The 16,983-nt window shown below is 36.5% G+C and overlaps 2 protein-coding genes across 4 annotated transcripts; one reads left to right on the top strand and one right to left on the bottom strand.

Moving 5' to 3' along the window:
* Positions 1-461: 461 nt before the first annotated feature.
* LOC125207799 (uncharacterized) lies at positions 462-4,261 on the top strand. 3 transcript variants are annotated; one of them, XM_048107298.2, is made up of 3 exons: positions 462-650; positions 1,440-1,703; positions 2,869-4,261. In XM_048107298.2, the coding sequence occupies exon 3, from the start codon at positions 2,878-2,880 to the stop codon at positions 4,015-4,017; it is 1,140 nt and encodes a 379-aa protein (XP_047963255.2). In that variant the 5' UTR covers positions 462-650; positions 1,440-1,703; positions 2,869-2,877; the 3' UTR covers positions 4,018-4,261. The 3 variants fall into 3 exon arrangements, with proteins under 3 accessions (XP_047963255.2, XP_047963252.2, XP_047963254.2); XM_048107295.2 differs by having other exon boundaries at positions 2,856-4,261; XM_048107297.2 differs by having other exon boundaries at positions 1,440-1,998; positions 2,856-4,261.
* A 482-nt stretch (positions 4,262-4,743) lies between these two features.
* Positions 4,744-8,654, bottom strand: LOC125207798 (3-ketoacyl CoA thiolase 1, peroxisomal-like). Its single transcript, XM_048107294.2, has 14 exons — positions 8,479-8,654; positions 7,819-7,895; positions 7,638-7,722; positions 7,228-7,354; positions 6,941-7,039; positions 6,800-6,867; positions 6,595-6,702; positions 6,434-6,511; positions 6,221-6,353; positions 6,036-6,132; positions 5,438-5,561; positions 5,253-5,361; positions 5,089-5,172; positions 4,744-5,002 (listed from the first exon to the last, which is right to left on the bottom strand). The coding sequence occupies exons 1-14, from the start codon at positions 8,566-8,568 to the stop codon at positions 4,920-4,922; spliced, it is 1,362 nt and encodes a 453-aa protein (XP_047963251.1). The 5' UTR covers positions 8,569-8,654; the 3' UTR covers positions 4,744-4,919.
* Between the last annotated feature and the right edge of the window lie 8,329 nt (positions 8,655-16,983).

The raw sequence follows: 16,983 nt of genomic DNA, 5'->3' as shown, positions 1-16,983 counted from the left end.
AAAGATGGAGGTCGGCGTCGATAGTGAATCAACAGTTCGACACCCAAGCAAATGTAGATCCCACCCAAACTGGCGGTGGTTATTTCCCTGACCATATTTTATTCTCTCCCGCCTTTTGTTTTCTTTTTCCTATCCATTAAGAAACTGATTATGAAATATATTTTGCGTGTTACTTCCTCCGTCCCAATTTAATTACTGTCACTCTTGAAGTGGGCACAATTTATAAAAAAATTAAAAAGTATTAATTAAAAAAATTAATGAAACAATTGTAAGATCACTTTTTAATATTAATTTTATTATATAAATAAAATAAGTTAGTGGAATATTAGACTTATTAAGTATAATAATTAAGTTGAGACGGACCAAAATAGGAATGAGTAACAAACCTAAGTTGGAATGGGGGGAGTATTATTAGATTATCACATTTTAAATAATGTTGCATTTCATTTGCTCCCACCCTCAATCCTTATATGGGACGCAACCTCTCTGTGTTTGGCCATATACATTCAACCCCTCTTATTTTCTGATTGAACTTTATCTCGTAAAATCCACCCCATTTATTTTCCTGTTTCTTTCAAGCCTATACTCTTTCAACACAATTTTTAAATCAATCAAGGATAATCGCACCTCCATCTCTAATTTCGCCGACTGTAATTCCGCACCTTTAATTCATCGTTTTATTTTCCCTTCACGTCGACCCTTATTTTCTATCGGTTAATTTTGTATTAATTTGATGTTTCCCGTTCAATTGTTGCGGATCGTTGTAACCTACTTGCTGACTTGTTGACATGTCGTGTGATTTCAGTTTTCTTATTATTTATGGGTAATTTGAGGATCTTACTGATGAAACTTTAAAGAATATTAGCCTTACAGACGTAGATTGGGAAATCGATTTTTCGGTTTTTGAGTTTCTGGAATTTTGTTGGGGATTGGTAAATTTTTACCGAATCGGTGCACAACTCGTACAATGGTAGTATTTTATAACCATCCACCGCCTTACTTAAGTTTAATTTGAAGCAAGTTAGTAATCTGAAGAGTTTAATCAAAACGCCAAGCTGAATTCAGGCGGTGAAGTTGTAGTTCATGATTTTGAAGAGGATTTATGGGCTTTCTACCCCCTGTAGCATGTTTGCTTGAACAAGTTAACGGTAGCATTGAACGAGGACTTGCGATTGCTTTCTTCTTTGCTACTGAGTTTGTAGATCTGTAGATGAGATGGGATGCAATTTTGCTGAATGGTAATATATGGGTTAGATTTAGTTCAGCAAGTGAACCAAGCTTTTGTTGGCGTGTTTGAATGTTGCTGCATTCTGGCTTCAATATGCATTTCTTTGTTCCTTTTTCTATATAAATTCTGAGTGATATTTCCTTGTCATTGTTTTAATTGCAAAGTTGGATCTTATGCAAATGACCTTTTTTGTTCCATAATACAACTGCAGGTTGTGGGACTCATTGGTGATTGTGGATCCACAAATATGCAATAATTCTTAACTTGAAGCCTTATTACTCCGAGAATTTTAGGACACTGCTTGTCTGAATAGTTGTTTGAAAAGTTCATCAAGGCTTGCCATCCGATTTGCTATAAAGTCAACTAAAGATATTGTTTTGTGTCATTTGCTAAATCAGAACGTTATAAGATTCAGACCCTGTGTTTTAAGGTTCTGAAGCTGCCAGTAAAAGAGAAATCTCAGTGCCTTTTAGCGGTGAGTAAACCTAATATGGATGATATCAATGTGTACAGGAATGCGCTATTACCTTCATAACATTTCAAGTTGTGTTACATGATGGGATTACGTGACATTCCGTGCAATATGAATATTTGCAAACTTATGTATCAGCTGACACTGTGTAGTGGTTTAAAATGAACACAGTGCTCCTTTTTTTTACCTATGAATGGTCTGGGATTCCGGGGTGGGGTTTGGATTGAGTGTATGAAGCAGATCCCAGTCCTTCACTGTTTCAGATCAGTAAGGGATGATGAGTGGTAATTATTTTTTGGTAAGTAGTTGCCTCTTTTGGTTTGTTACCCCTATGGCCCTATGAGGACTCGTTTAGTGATTTTGGTGCATGCAATATAGAGATGCGTTGCTAGTGGCAGATCACTAAGAATCATTCTTGCAAACTTGTGATATGTTCACATATATCTTACCTGCTGTTAGGGGTCATAGCGAAATGTAAAATTATGATCTCTCTTTTAAAGATGGTCTGATTTTACTGCTGCTATGTGTTTTGGATGATGACCAATAATGTTTGAATTTGTAATTTTGTTTAAATCACAATGTTTCAGCATGGAATAAAATGTGTCTAACTAACTTAATAAACTTGTTCTTGTCCTGTTCTTTTTCCTTTATTCTCTGTGTAATTGAGGCACTCTGCTAAAATGAAAATTTAAGTTTTTGTATATCTACATACCTCAATTTAAAGAGGTTCCTCTTGGGCTTTCTTTTAGATCTATTGAGGATCTTTATTCTTTTTGTGGATTTGGTAATGACATGTAGAGTAGATGAATTGTGGTCTTACAGCTATGAAGTTGAATTTTTTGGATGTTGGGATAACAATACATAGAGTTTGATGCTTATTTGTGTATGACCTGATGAAATGATAATTCAGTAAGAGATAGTATAAAATTAATAGCTATCTAGAATTGAGCTGGATGCCTGCAATTGTTCATACTTCATTCCTCTCCCTCCCTCAGTGTGTGTCTGTATGCTCATTTTCACTTCAGTTGAAACTCCCATTTGTTTTATGAAATCATAATTATTTGCATCAAAGCTCCCACTTCATCATGTTGTCTTCAGTTTGTGTTTTTTTGTTTTTGTACATTAAAAATTGTGTGCTAATGCAATCAATATTAGTAATATATCGCAGTGCACATAAATGGCTAGTAGGAAAAGAAGCATATCACATGATTCAGATGTGTCTCATCTGTACAAGGAATTGGATGAAGCCTTATGTCCCATATGCATGGACCACCCCCACAATGCTGTTCTTCTCATTTGCAGTTCCCATGTTAAGAGTTGCCGCTCGTACATATGTGATACTAGCTATAGGCATTCAAATTGTTTGGATCGTTTTAAAAAACTGAAAGAGGAAAATGTAGACAACTTGTCTGCAACTAGTTTGGCATCTGAAGGTAGTCATAACTCTGTTTTGAGTGGGAATTTGGACCTAACAGTGGCGACAGATCATGCAAATCACACACACACACGAACTAGCATGGTACAGATTGGCATGCGTCAAGGAGATTCGGGTGGGCAGAGCACCCACAATGTTAATCTGAGTTCTGGTGAAGGAGAAGGAAGAGTTTGGGAAAACCTTGATATTGGGGAACCCAACATGGAGAAATCGGAAGAGGTATCAAAATTGAGATGCCCTCTATGCCGTGGGAAGGTTTTGGGGTGGAAAGTTGTTGAGGAGGCTAGAAAGCACCTGAACCTAAAGACTAGAAGCTGCTCTCATGAATTGTGTCTGTTCTCTGGTAGTTACAGGGAGCTGCGTAGGCATGCAAGAAGGGTTCATCCAACAGTGCGCCCGGCCGATGTCGATCCATCTAGACAGAGAGCCTGGCATCGCCTTGAAGGTCAGAGGGAGTACAATGATATTGTTAGTGCAATTCGTTCAGCCATGCCAGGGGCTGTTGTCTTTGGTGACTATGTGGTTGATGGTGGGGATAGGCTGTCGGGTGAAAGAGATAGAAGTGGAGGTGCTGGTGAGGGTAGCCGGTTGTTGAGCACCTTATTCCTGTTTCAGATGTTTGGTTCACTGGAACCTGGCGCTGAACCAAGAGGTGGCCGGTCAAGACAGTTAGCAAGACATCGCCGAGCTGGAACCTCTTCCAGACGTCGCTATCTCTGGGGGGAAAATCTATTGGGCCATCACAATGATGACGATGATGATGATGACCAGGATCATGATACAGACCTTAATATAATGAGTGATCTTGGTGATAATGCTTCTCCAATTCCAAGACGGCGTCGTAGGTTAACACGTGCTGAGTCGGATGAAGGTCAACAATAGGGAACCATAAATTGCAAGTAACCTCGAAGAAGCTCATGGTGGGTCTTGTCTGACCTGATGAGATGCAGGTGACCTCGTGATGAAGATTCGGCATATATGACCGAGACAAGGGTCATAATGTACCAGATCTACCCCAGAATAATGAACGTGTCAACGTGCTTTATATCTGGGCCTGTTCATGTATTAGATGTGATTTTTCCCCACATGATAGGGAAAGAATAATCAAAACCCTCTTTTATTTTCATTCTTTTCAGCTGCTGAAAATGTGTGACCTTTCTCTGTTCTTTATCTTACACTGGATTGGTATTATAACCTTTCAGCTTCCACTTGTATCATCTAAAATGTCATTTCTCTTTAGCTTATTCATGTTCTATACCTCTCTTTCTCTCTTCTTTTCTTGAGCTTGGAAATGTGGGAGTATCTTGTATAGTTTAGTAAACTGTCGAAGGTCTCACTTTGGTAGTTTTTAGTATCATTGTCTAAATGAACTATTTCGAGATTAAAACTTTGGTTAGTTTTTAGTGTCATTGTCTACGTGAACTATTTTTGAGATTTAAATCCCGTTGACGTTCAAATCGTTGTATTTTAGGGAGTCTTTTTTTAATCCAGAGAGTCTTGTTCATCTTGTGTCAATGGCCCTTTTTAGGGAGTGCTTACTTTAGATGATTGATTATATCAAAATACTCGATCCATCAGAAGTAATTTAATGTGATCTCTGAACAGGAATCGTCCCAAATAAGAAACTTTGTATAACTAAAACTTCGATTGTTGATATAATGCATTGCAATACTGAGTCCAAGACCATATATCGGTTATTAATACAAGATGCAATGATTGCTTATACAAATCACACAATTCCTAAATCACACTTCCATTAAGGATTTGCAATCGATACATATACATTATCCACTGGCTGCGCGTGCATTGGTGAGGTCGTCAACGCAATCCCCTCTTTCAAGCACAGCAGCAGCACCCATGCCTGAACCTGCAAATCCAGTAACAGATGTCATATATACTCTCATGTCCAAAATCTGATACACTTTGTACTACAGCAAAGAGAGGATCGATTACCTATGCACATGGATATGACACCAAATCGACAGTCCTTGCCACGACGTTTCATCTCATTAAGTATTGTAGCAACGCAACGAGCACCTGAGTGAGAAAACAGATTGTTCATCAATCAATCCAACCAATCATCACTCTCTTGGTCTGATGTTGCAATCATGCATTACCTGTAGCTCCCAGGGGATGTCCAAGGGCCATTGCTCCTCCGTTTACATTTACTTTTTCAGTATCAAGGTCTAGCTTTTTGCAGCAATATACGAACTGGGAAGCAAACGCCTGTACATCAATGGCAATCAGATGATTTTGAAGTTGCCGAAGTACTGCTACTGTTATAATTCAGTCAGCCAAATACCTCATTTATCTCAAACAAGTCAATGTCCTTAAGTTCGAGACCAGCTGACTTGACTGCGGCTGGGATAGCAACAGCTGGGCCGATACCCATGACACCAGGCTCCACACCCACAGCAGCAAAACTCCTACAGGCAAAATTTAGTATAAGGAAAGAAAAGTCAACAAGCTTGCGAATCAGATCAAGCCAGTTATTGTACATGTGTTATATGCTTAATAAAGAGAACATGATAAAAGTGTTGGTATAAAGACTTCCCCAGCTAGCAAACTATTATTATCACGTTTCTGTTTTATCAAGACAGTATGTTTTTACACAATGAAGATGATACCAAATGAAGAATTCACGTGGAGAATGTCAAGGATATGAGTAGTTTGCAAAAAGAACACACGCCAAACTAATTTGTAAATTTATGAACAGAATATGTTTATTTTACTTCTTTAATGTAAGTTGTTAATGTCAATTCATGAGACATGATAAGTGTTAACCTTTCTATCCATGATCTAGCCATGTAGGTGCAAAAATAAAGAACCATGCAATAAGCTAGATAAAAATTTCCAAGTACTTGAGTATCAAGTATACAGATCCAGAAGGAGATGTTCACCTAAATACGCCAAGAATCGGAAGCCCCTTTTGCATAGCTAAACTTCGTTTCATCAACAGAACAGCTCCTGCACCATCACTCACCTGACTTGCATTTCCTGCGAAATCAGAAGGTTATCTTAGTCACCCAACACAAGAAAGTACTATGTAGTTCGCATTGCAAAATAAGTTAAATAATTCTTTTACCAGCTGTTGTAGTTCCACTGCTCTTGAATGCAGGCTTCAACTTTGCCAGGTCTCTCAAGTTTGTGGTTGGTCGAACCCCATCATCTACCGAGATTACAACAGGTTTTGCCTCACCAGTTTTAGGGTCGACAATCTTCAAAGAAATATTTTATGAGCCAAAACAACCGAAGGTAATATCCATCACATATGAGTACATTGCAAGTTCAGTTTTACCTTAGTAGAAACTGGAACTATTTCATCTTTAAATTTCCCAGCTGCAATTGCAGCTGCAGCTCGGTGATGGGAGATAACCTGTTTCCATTTCAAGTAGGGAAGGTCATCACCAGTTTGAGTTAAAAATATATCAACTTTTAACAACAATGAAGAAAACTCACAGCAGCTTGATCCTGTTCTTCCCGAGTTACTCCAAAGCGTTGTGCAACATTTTCAGAAGTAATACCCATTGGAAGGAGACAGTCACGAGCTTGAGTGAAAATGTCTTTCTGCGAACAGCAAATGGTAGTGGAAATAGTAAGTTCTCCGAGGCCTAACATGCTTTTTGCAGAGAGAATAATAATACAGATTATAATTTGCACATACTTTTGGGTTATCCGACTTGAACCTGTCGACATTGTCTACCGACATAGACTCCAATCCAGCAGCAATGCCTGTACATTGTTAATAATGACCAATGGTCAGTATAAGGCATTTTAACCATTGTTGAGAGCGATTCATCCTTACCTATATCATAATATCCCGCTTTTATGAAGGCAGCAACATCAGCAACAGCCTGGAGACCAGAAGAACATTGTCTATTGACTGTTCTGAGAGGTACGGAATCTGTTTAGAAATGAAGTTTCAGAATTGGTGAGGAACAACCTAAGGAATAGAACTTTCAAATACCAAAGGTGAATATACATGTTGTACAGGTTGTAACAAGATTCAAAGAAACTTGAAATGATACATCATTCGGAAACATGAAATATAAGAAATGAAGTAAGATTTTTTTGCATTCGGATAAAATATACCAGGAAAACCAGCATAGAAAGCTGCCATCCGACACTCAATAGCTCTGAGTGAACCTGGAGCCAAGACAGTTCCTACAACTATATCTCCCACCTCAGAGGGATTGAGATTTGTTCTATCAATCACCGCCTGCAATCAGGAGAAGATACAAAATGAAAAGGCGAAGAACACCATGGTTGAAAAAAAAAGGTACTCCCATAACTAATCAAGAATCAAACCAGAGCAACATCTTACAACAAATACTATATTAGGAAAGCTTCAGCTAAGGTGCTCTCTTGTCAACTTTGACTATCATATACCTAATTCTATAATCAAACTAGAGTATCATTTGAAAACAAATAACAAGAAACAAGTTAGAAAATCAAATCTTGTCCTGCATGATGGTTGTCTTTGAATGAAAACTAAAGCTTACTTTTAGTACAGTGGCAAGCAAATCATCTGGAAGGGTATCCTTGAATCCCCCTCGCTTAGCTTTGCATATGGCAGTTCGATAAGCGCTGCAAGACACAATAGATGCATGAAGCACTTAGTATTTGCAACTTTTCACAAGTCCATATTGCAGTAAACAAACGATTGTACAATAGACTACTCACGCAACGATAACAATGTCATCTCCAAAAGCAGTTGTTCTTTGATAGGCCCCACCATCCCCCGCCGAACATATGGATTGCTGTTAAGAGAAATCATCATGATGAATGGGGTTAATATTTCATATGATTACAATACTACAACAACGTGATGCCTCGAGATCATTAGGATGCTCTTCTATAGCGTCGGCTGATAGCTGTACAACACTAAGGCCTAATCACATTGAGTCAATGAGAATCCGAAATAAGCATACTTTTATTTTTTAATCACGTCAATTCAAGGCTCGTAACAAATCTTCTATATCAAGTTGTTTAACTAAAGAAACTATTGTTGTCTGTTGAGGTTTAAAGTTTTCAGAAAGTTTAAATCTGGTACGAAGGTTACTGCTCTGGATGAGACAAAATGACTGATGTCTAAAATTTCCCAAGATAGGATCACAGTCTCTACAATTGCAAAACCTAAACATCGATCAGGATTCGGAAAAGCTGGCGATACCACCGAGGATCATAACATTCGAATAAAATCTAGCAATTCAATCTGAAGAAATACACCTCAAATGGAGTTCATATCCAAAAAAAAGCATAAAATAGTCCACATCAAATAATTGCAATCACATACGAATTGATTGAATCAAGAGATATAGAGAGAGAAGAAGAGAAACTCACGGATAGAGAAGATTGAGGGTTGTGGCGAGAATAGGAAGTGGGTTGCAAATGCTCCAGCAGAACTCTCTGTCTGTTAAGTGCTTTCTCCATTCTCTCTCTCTTCTCTATTCGATTTGTTCGAGTTTGTTGACTTCATATGAGAAGAAGGTGCTTAAGTAGTAGTAATAGAGAGATGACTGTTAGTTGCGGAAGTTTACGGAGTATATGTGTGGACGGTGGACCTTAATTGCAATCAAACTTCCCGGTAATTGTCTTCACGTTTTTCACAAGTCATTTTTAAATGGTGAGAGAAATGTTGGTTTTATCACTTTATGTTGTTTTGTCATTTTGTCACATAGATTATATATTTAATATTGGCATCTGAATATATATGATGGACGTATAAGAAGCATTTCATCACTTTTTATGCGTCTGAAATTTAAGTAAAGCTAAAATTCTAATGAAGTACATTAGGAATGCAACAACTAGGGAAAATAAACTTAAATTTCCTCACAGTTATATTTATTTTGTTGTTTCACTATATAAAAGTTTTATTTTAATAAATCTTAGTACGAAAACACGTTTGATTTCCCCTTAGGGATGCCATGAAGTTTGATTAGCATATGTTCTTCATATTCATTTATCCGAATATGGATGTGATCAGGTTCATAAATGAAATTCTGTCAAAAATCAAAGCAAATCTCAGCTATTGGATCATGTGATGTAATCGTTAGATTAATGTCACGTGTCATCTAATAATGTAGATTGTGTAGTCTAATAATGTAGCTCGGCTAATAATGTAACGCGCTTTATTCTAATAATGTAGATTGTGTAGTCTAATAATGTAGCTCAGTTAATAATGTAACGTTTTTAGTATAATAATGTAGCTCGGATATTATGACCACAACCATCCAATCCAAGGATCCAAGGGCAGATATTTGCTTTAATTTTTGACAGAATTTGCCTTATGGACCATTAGAGGTCACCAAACCGAACCGGCCCAGAACCGTAACCGGCGGTTCAGAACCGTGAACCGGAACCGCGGTGACGGTTCGAAACCGGATAAGGTTCGGCGGTTCCGACGGGCCGGTTCAGGTTCTCAAGAAATGAAGAACCGTAACCGGCGGGTCGAAACCGGCGGTTCGTCGGAAACCGGCGGTTTGCCGGTTCCGGCAAGCTTTTTCAGGTGGCAGGCGGTGGCAGGCGTAGGGGTGCAGAAACCGGCGACCAAACCGGCGGTTTGGTCGGAAACCGTCTAGAAACTGCCGGTTCCGGCAACTTTTTCAGGCGCTCAGGCGTAGGGTTGCAGAACGGGCAGAACCCGGCAGTTTCGTGTCAGAAACCGGCGACCAAACCGCCGGTTTTGTCGGAAATCGGTCAGGAACCGGCCCGAAACCGGCAGTTCCGGCGGTAAACCGGCCGATTTTAAAATTTTGAAATTCAATTTTTTTTTAATTTTATTAAATCTGATTTTTTTTCTCCTATAAATACCCCCTCTCCCCTTCATTTCTACTCACCTCATTCTTGTGTTAACAAGGATTTCTTGTCTCAATCTAACAATTTCTATCATCTCTATCTCCATTCTCTCTAATTGCTCAAGTTGTTTACTAATATTTGTGCAAATTGTTCTTATAATTTACTTCAATTGTCTATCATAATAATATCATCCCTCACTACTCTAGTTATACTCTCTCTTTATTTTTCAATTTGCAAAAAATGTCTTCATCTCGTCGTGGTGGTGATCGGGGCAAGGGAATTGCCCAAGACCAAGATCAAAGTGGTCGTCGGAAATCAAGGCACCCTAGTCGTCCTGAGGTTATGGATGAGGTTTCCCGACAAACCACTATACGTTTGCAAGTAAGTTGTTCGAACATTAATTTTACAAATTCTTTTTAAATTCACAAGTCACAACTATATATAATATATAAATATATTCTTGTTTTTGGTACTATACATTATTTATACCGTTTGTATATAATATTTGTAGGCCGAAGAAGATCATAGGGCTGCCATGGTACTTAGCCACATGAGTGGCGGCGCTGGCGGCGAAGGTTACGAGTCTTATCACTCTTATGGCAACGTGAATTTATCATCCGACGACGACGATGGTAATGGCGGAACTGGAGGTGGAGGATCTGAACAATATCCTCCGACGAGCGCCAGACAAGTTGGTGAAAATGATGAAGCGGTTCCTCCTCCTGAAACTCAAACCGGGCGGGGTAAGACTAATAAGAAGGCGTTGAAATCGGATATTTTTGTTAAACATTGTAAAAAAGTCTCGGTACTATATCCAACCACTCAACAAGAGACTAATGAATTTGTCGCATATTGTAACTATTGCGATAAATTCTACCCCTTTTTTGCCGGTGGGGGCTATGGTACTCTCCATCGTCATTTAAAGGCAAAGCATCCGATCGAATATGGAACCGCCAAATCTCAAACCCAACTAAACTTCCCGTCCGGTGCGTCTGAAACAACAGGTACGCCTCTTTTTAAATATGATCATAAAGTCGCTCAAGATGCTATGGTTAGATGGGCTGCAATGAAGCATTTGTCTTTCAATTTTTTTGATGACAAAAAATATGAAGTTACTATGCAAACCGCTTTTAATGTCGGTGCTAAATGAATACCCGCAACTTCACATCAAAGATCTAACAACAGACAATTTTTTGAGAAGCAAAGAGAAGTAACACGTTTTTTGTCCATCTTGGGTCACAAAGTAAACATTTGCTCTGATGTGTGGACTGATGCTTTTCAAAGAAAGTCTTATATGGGCATTACATGTCATTTTTTGGACAATAGTTGGACGTTGCACAAGCGTTTGATTGGTTTTAGACAATTTCCTACGCCACACACCGCACCCGCGATTGTTGCTTCAATTATTCAAGTTTTGAATGAATATAGATTGTGCAATAAGGTCTTTTCTGTTGGTTTTGATAATGCAACCGCTAACACTGCAAGTATTGCCGACTTAATTGCGGCTTGTGCCCCGGTTATAAATGGTAAGTATTTTCATCAAAGATGCATTTGTCATATTTTAAATATACGAGTCTTATATGATTGACAAATGGCTTAAGTATTTCAGTGAGATTCCAATGGTGTTTTTTATTGCAAAGGTTTTGGATCCAAAATGGAAATTAGTCGGTACCTTGAAGATTTTAGAATTTTATTACAACAATTTGAGTTCTATTGACCTTCAACCACTTCGGTCTTTGCAATCGGACACCAATGAGGACTACAACATAAATTTGTCCGAAACATTCCAAATAAACCTCCCCAATCTCGCTGTCATCAAACATGCATTTGAGTTTGAGTTGCGAACTCTCTTTGCGAATACGAAGCCAAGTACAACAGTACCTACCAAGTGAGACAACGACCCATCCCTCATCAACAACACAGTTTTGGGTTCTTTCAAGTTGATGACCCCGACGCACAATCCCAATTGGCCGACCTATACGGTTACACCACCAGCGGCAGTTCGTCGACAAGGCCGGTAAGTGAGTTAGATTTATATTTTGACTCATGTTTTTCTTTGAATGAAGATGAAGGTCCCGTTCCCAACCAAATCGACATCCTTGATTGGTGGGGAACACATGAGAAAGATTTTCCCATACTTTCTAAATGGCCAAGGAGATTTTTTCAATTCCGGCTTCCACTATCGCCGTCGAGTCCGCTTTTACTGTTGGAGGCAACGTCTTGGATGATAGAAGAAGTAGACTATCCGGCCAAAATATGGAAGCCACCATGTTACTTGACGATTGGTGTTCGGCTGGCATTAGAGACCAAGAGCTAGATTGGAACACCCAAGTACAAACCGACCAAGACTACTACCCCGACGAAGAAGAAGAAGAAGAAGAACAACAACAATGAGGTGGAGTGGGAGGTCTACCGCCGATTGCCAAATAGGTAAGTAAAGTAAGAGAACTACGTGGACTTTGATTCCTTAATGTAATTGAGCATAAATTTAAGTTGGGCTCAAGTCCTTTTCCTTTATTTCTTTTTTTTTTTTCAATTGTTTCAACTTTAAAATATACAAATACAATTATATAATTGTATTTGTATATACTCTAATCGGTGAAGAAGACTTCTCTATAAGACTAAATCCGGGGGACTTTTGACAATTCTACCATGATTGTTGATGGTTAAATTAAACTCAACAATTAAGGTTGAATTGCTAAAGGTATCCTCAATTTAGTTATCTAGAAACATCTCATTCGCCGACTAAGAGTATATATATACTATCTATTTACATTTATAATTTATTGTTTTTTACTTCAAGTTTTTTTATTTAAATTGTTATACAAGCTAACAAGCATGTATTATGTTATGTATTAAGTCTTTTGACTCTTTTGTAATTTCAATTTTCAACATTTGTATTTGTAATATCGACATCGACATATCGTTAAATTTGTACAATTGTATCAATAAAATTCCAATTGTCCAACTCCAATGTCGACTTCTACTCTATTTGTCAATTGTCATTCTCGTTTTATTTATTTATTCGATAGTAAAAGACTACAACTACAAGGTGTAATTTGTAATTAGTACTATAAATGAATAATTTTTTTTAAAAAAAAAAAAAAAAAAACCGAACTTGAACCGGCGGTCCAAGCCGGAACCGGTCCGGAACCGTCTGGAAATCGCCGGTCTTGAACCGGCTATGAACCGTGTCTGAACCGGTTCAAGAACCGGAACCGCCGGAACCTAGGCGGGCCGGTTCAGGTTCGGCATTTTTTCGAACCTGAACCGTGGTGACCTTTATGGACCCTAGTGCGCCCCTATTTGAATAATAGTAAAAGTAAGTTACAACAGGCGGTTATTTGAACCGTGGTGACCTCTATGGACCATAGTGCGCCCCTATTTGAATAATAGTAAAAGTAAGTTACAATTAGAAAAAAAAAAAAAAAACAATTAGTTTAATACGGATCAGACAAAAAGGAAAAGATTATCTATTGATATAAAATAATAATACTACAAAAGATGTAATGTGTTTCACCTTAATTCATTCAAATAAAAAAAGGCTTTGTAATTTCACCTTAATTTCGTAGTACTACAAATAAAAAGAGAGAGGCTTTATTTGACTGGCGTGTATATTGGTCATTGACTTATTGTATTGAAATATTAGAACTATAGATTCATGTGCACATAGTCATATTCCCAGTTGATACAGAATTCTAATCCTAAGAACGATACCACTACAAGAAGTACAAAATCAGGAGTACATGAGTAGTGTTTATCAGGAAAATAAATATAAATTTCTATTTGAGAATTTTATATATTAGTTATAATTAAACATTGAACAATTTATTATACCTCAGAGTTTTGCTCGTCAGACTACTATTTCATGCAAAAGCTATGGGTCATGTAACATGTTAGTGGAGTACTATTGTAATGCTATTCCCAGCTTATAATAAAACTGGAAGTGCCATTTCCCATTATTTTTTATAATTAAGGTTTTCTTGTAACTATAATTTAATTTTACAATTAAAGTATGGTAAAAAGGTGAGAGGAAGAAACAGGCAACAACAATATGGGAGGTTGGTACGGATTTGTGGCGGATCCTGGGGGCAGGAGGGGGTGACTGCGAACCGCCCCTCCCTGGTGATACGCTATCATCATAGCCCTGGAAGTAATTTTCCATTATCGTCTCTTCCGATAGCTTTCGACGTCGCTCTTCCCTCCTCCGTTAGCTTCCTATAAATTTTATTTCGCCCCCTTGATCCTGAATACGCTACTAATAAGAATTATGTGGGACCGTACCCGCTACATTAACATGTGAGTTATGAGTGATGGCAGTCACTAAATTCTCTATCTTCAATTATTATTCTATTATTGCTTTTTAATAATTTTTTGCCTATAAATATAATATAGGTTTAATTGCTTAAGAAAAGAAAACGAAAAGGTTCGGCTACACAGTAATTAATTAATATTATTAAATAAGAATTTAATATTATTATACTTTGTTACTACTCCCCCGTCCTTAAAAACTAAATTAATATGTAGTTTGACGTGTTTTAATGTATAATTAGTAAACTAAAAGAGATAGATAAAGAGTTATGGAGAATGGCTCCACACATTAGTAATGTAGTTCAATGGTATAAATTGTAAATCAAATGATGTATAAAAGTAATATGTTGTGTAATTATTTTAAAATTATTTTAAAATTAAAAAGTTCATAGCAAGAAAATAGTTCATACTTTAAAAAATTTAGAGGAGTATATTTCACCAATCGGCACCTTGCAGTTTGCAAACGCATAGACTACCACAAGGAGAAACAATTGAAATGATATTTCTATGAATCATCGTCAGATATATTGAAAACTGCCACGCATAACTGAATGTAGATGCTAGATTAGGCAAATACAATTATCAACACAAAAAATTCACATTTACATATTTTATGAATATTTTTTAACACGGATTTTGTGAAAATGTTGTACTACTACTACTTTTTAAACCTTTTTCAATGAAATATGACCTTCAAGACCGAAGACACTAGATTCTTATAATTCAATCCTACTACCGTTCATTTTATTTCTATAAAATCAACACTAACTCTTCCTCTCCCCACTCAAAAAACATAAAAACTCCATTCGTTCCTAAAAAGTACTATGAGCTATTTTCCTTTTAGTTGGTCCCTAAAAAGTACTACTATGAATTTTCTAATTTTAGACACTCATTCCTCTATAATGAAGTGAGACTCATTCTTCACTAATAATACATTAAAAACTTTTATTTCTATCCCTCAATTACTTTTTCAATTATACTTTAAAACTCGTGTCGAACCAAATGTTCATACTCTTTAGGGACGAAGGGAGTAGTATTTATTAAAAATCGTATTATCCATAAATACCATACTCCTTATGAACTGATAAAGTAATAATAGTACTTAAGATAGGGGAGTGATCAATTATTAACTCATCATTTAATTGTTAACTACAACAAATTTAAGGCCATAGGATTTTAGAAAACGTGCGGTCTACAATTTGCCACGTGTAATTTTCGTTTTTATTAATAAAATAAAATAAAAAATTAAAAAAAACTCCAAATTAGGGTTTTGGATGAAAATGTCAATATAGTGTTTAAAAAATATCAACACAATGCTTTGAGAATGAACACAATGCTTTAAGAATGTTAACTCATTGCTTATATTGACATTCTACATGTATTATATTGACATATTTTATATAGTATGTTGACATTTCTGCTGTACGAAAAAATTAAAAATTTTCAATTTTTTTTTTCAAATTTTAACGTCGGAACATATGCATGCAGGATATCGTTGGAATCCTTATGAAATTATCTTTAATTTGATATATGTTATATGAATTTAAAGTTTTGGGATTTCTTTTAAAAGTTAGTTATAACTAAACATGTAGTTAATTGACATTAATACCCCTATTGATATTTTTTGGAATTATTCATATGGTCTTATTGACGTTTTTCATTGACATTTAGGGATTGATGATCTAGGCCCTTAATTTGAATATCTAATGACTATTATTTAGTTGTAGTTAGCAATTAAAATATGAGTTAGCTATATAACACTCTCGTAAGATTAAGATAATATGCAAAAGCTAATGTAGATTCCCATCATCTCTACGATTAAAAAGATGACTATGGTAAAGAGATATACAGAAAATAAATATCATCTCTAACAATTCGAAAAGAAATATCATCTCTAACAATTCGTAAGATAACTATGGACAAAAAAAACAACTTTAGATTCCCTATCATCTTTTTCAAAGCGTTTTACATATAGTTTTGGGACCATACCCAATTCAAAGGTCAAATTCTCAACTAACCAATTTTCGACTTTCACATTGTGCAAATAAAGCATTCAAACATAACAATATTATTCGGACATAGTGCATTATATTAATGTAAATTCTTAACATATTCACTTTACACACACCGTGGTGAGAAGTTAACTAATTTCGACCGAATAATTTGAAATTGTTAAAAAGTGGCTTAAAAATGAACCCAATATACTTATCAATGTTTTAAAAATTGGATTAAACGGTTTAAACCCAACTGGCTCGATTGGTTTGTCGCTAATGGGCGAAAATGGAAGTACATGGTGTATTGAAAATTTATTACGGAGTAGTATTTTTTATGGAAACGTGTTTTAGTTTAAGGGATTTAAAAAAAAAACCTTCGCATACACTCTAGTGCAAAAATCAAACAAAACAATTTCCCCACAAATATTCAGTGAAGCGCCACATATTTGAGGTGGGACAAATGTCTATTTGACTTTGCTTTCAAATTCAAACACAACAATGACTCTTATGAGCCAACCAAGGAAATTAGCTTACTATAATTAATTAGTAGCATGTGTAAAGAAGATCAAAGAAGATCAAAGATGAATCTAAGCATAAGAGTGTAATCAGTAGCATGTGTAACGAGAATAATTAAGCCACAAAGTTGTATCATGATATTCTTGAGACTCTAAAAAATGTACATATAGGCAGTGACGGAGCCAGAATTTTAATGATGGGGGCCCAAACTGTCATTAAAATTCGTTGA

This window comes from Salvia hispanica, chromosome 6 (genome assembly GCF_029641045.1).
Source record: "Salvia hispanica isolate PSC_SH4W2 chromosome 6, Shi_PSC_v1, whole genome shotgun sequence".
Classification (NCBI taxonomy): Eukaryota; Viridiplantae; Streptophyta; class Magnoliopsida; order Lamiales; family Lamiaceae; genus Salvia; species Salvia hispanica.
This window is presented reverse-complemented; position numbering and strand designations above follow the sequence as displayed.

Bases quoted from the DNA above. Each gene is read 5' to 3' on its own strand.
- LOC125207799 (XM_048107298.2), top strand. From the start codon at position 2,878: ATGGCTAGTAGGAAAAGAAGCATATCACATGATTCAGATGTGTCTCAT.
- LOC125207798 (XM_048107294.2), bottom strand. From the start codon at position 8,568: ATGGAGAAAGCACTTAACAGACAGAGAGTTCTGCTGGAGCATTTGCAA. The intron at 6,868-6,940 runs GTAAGGATGAAT...AACAATGTACAG, and splicing joins AGCGGGATATTATGATATAG to GCATTGCTGCTGGATTGGAG. The intron at 5,362-5,437 runs GTATTTGGCTGA...ATTGATGTACAG, and splicing joins ACTTGTTTGAGATAAATGAG to GCGTTTGCTTCCCAGTTCGT.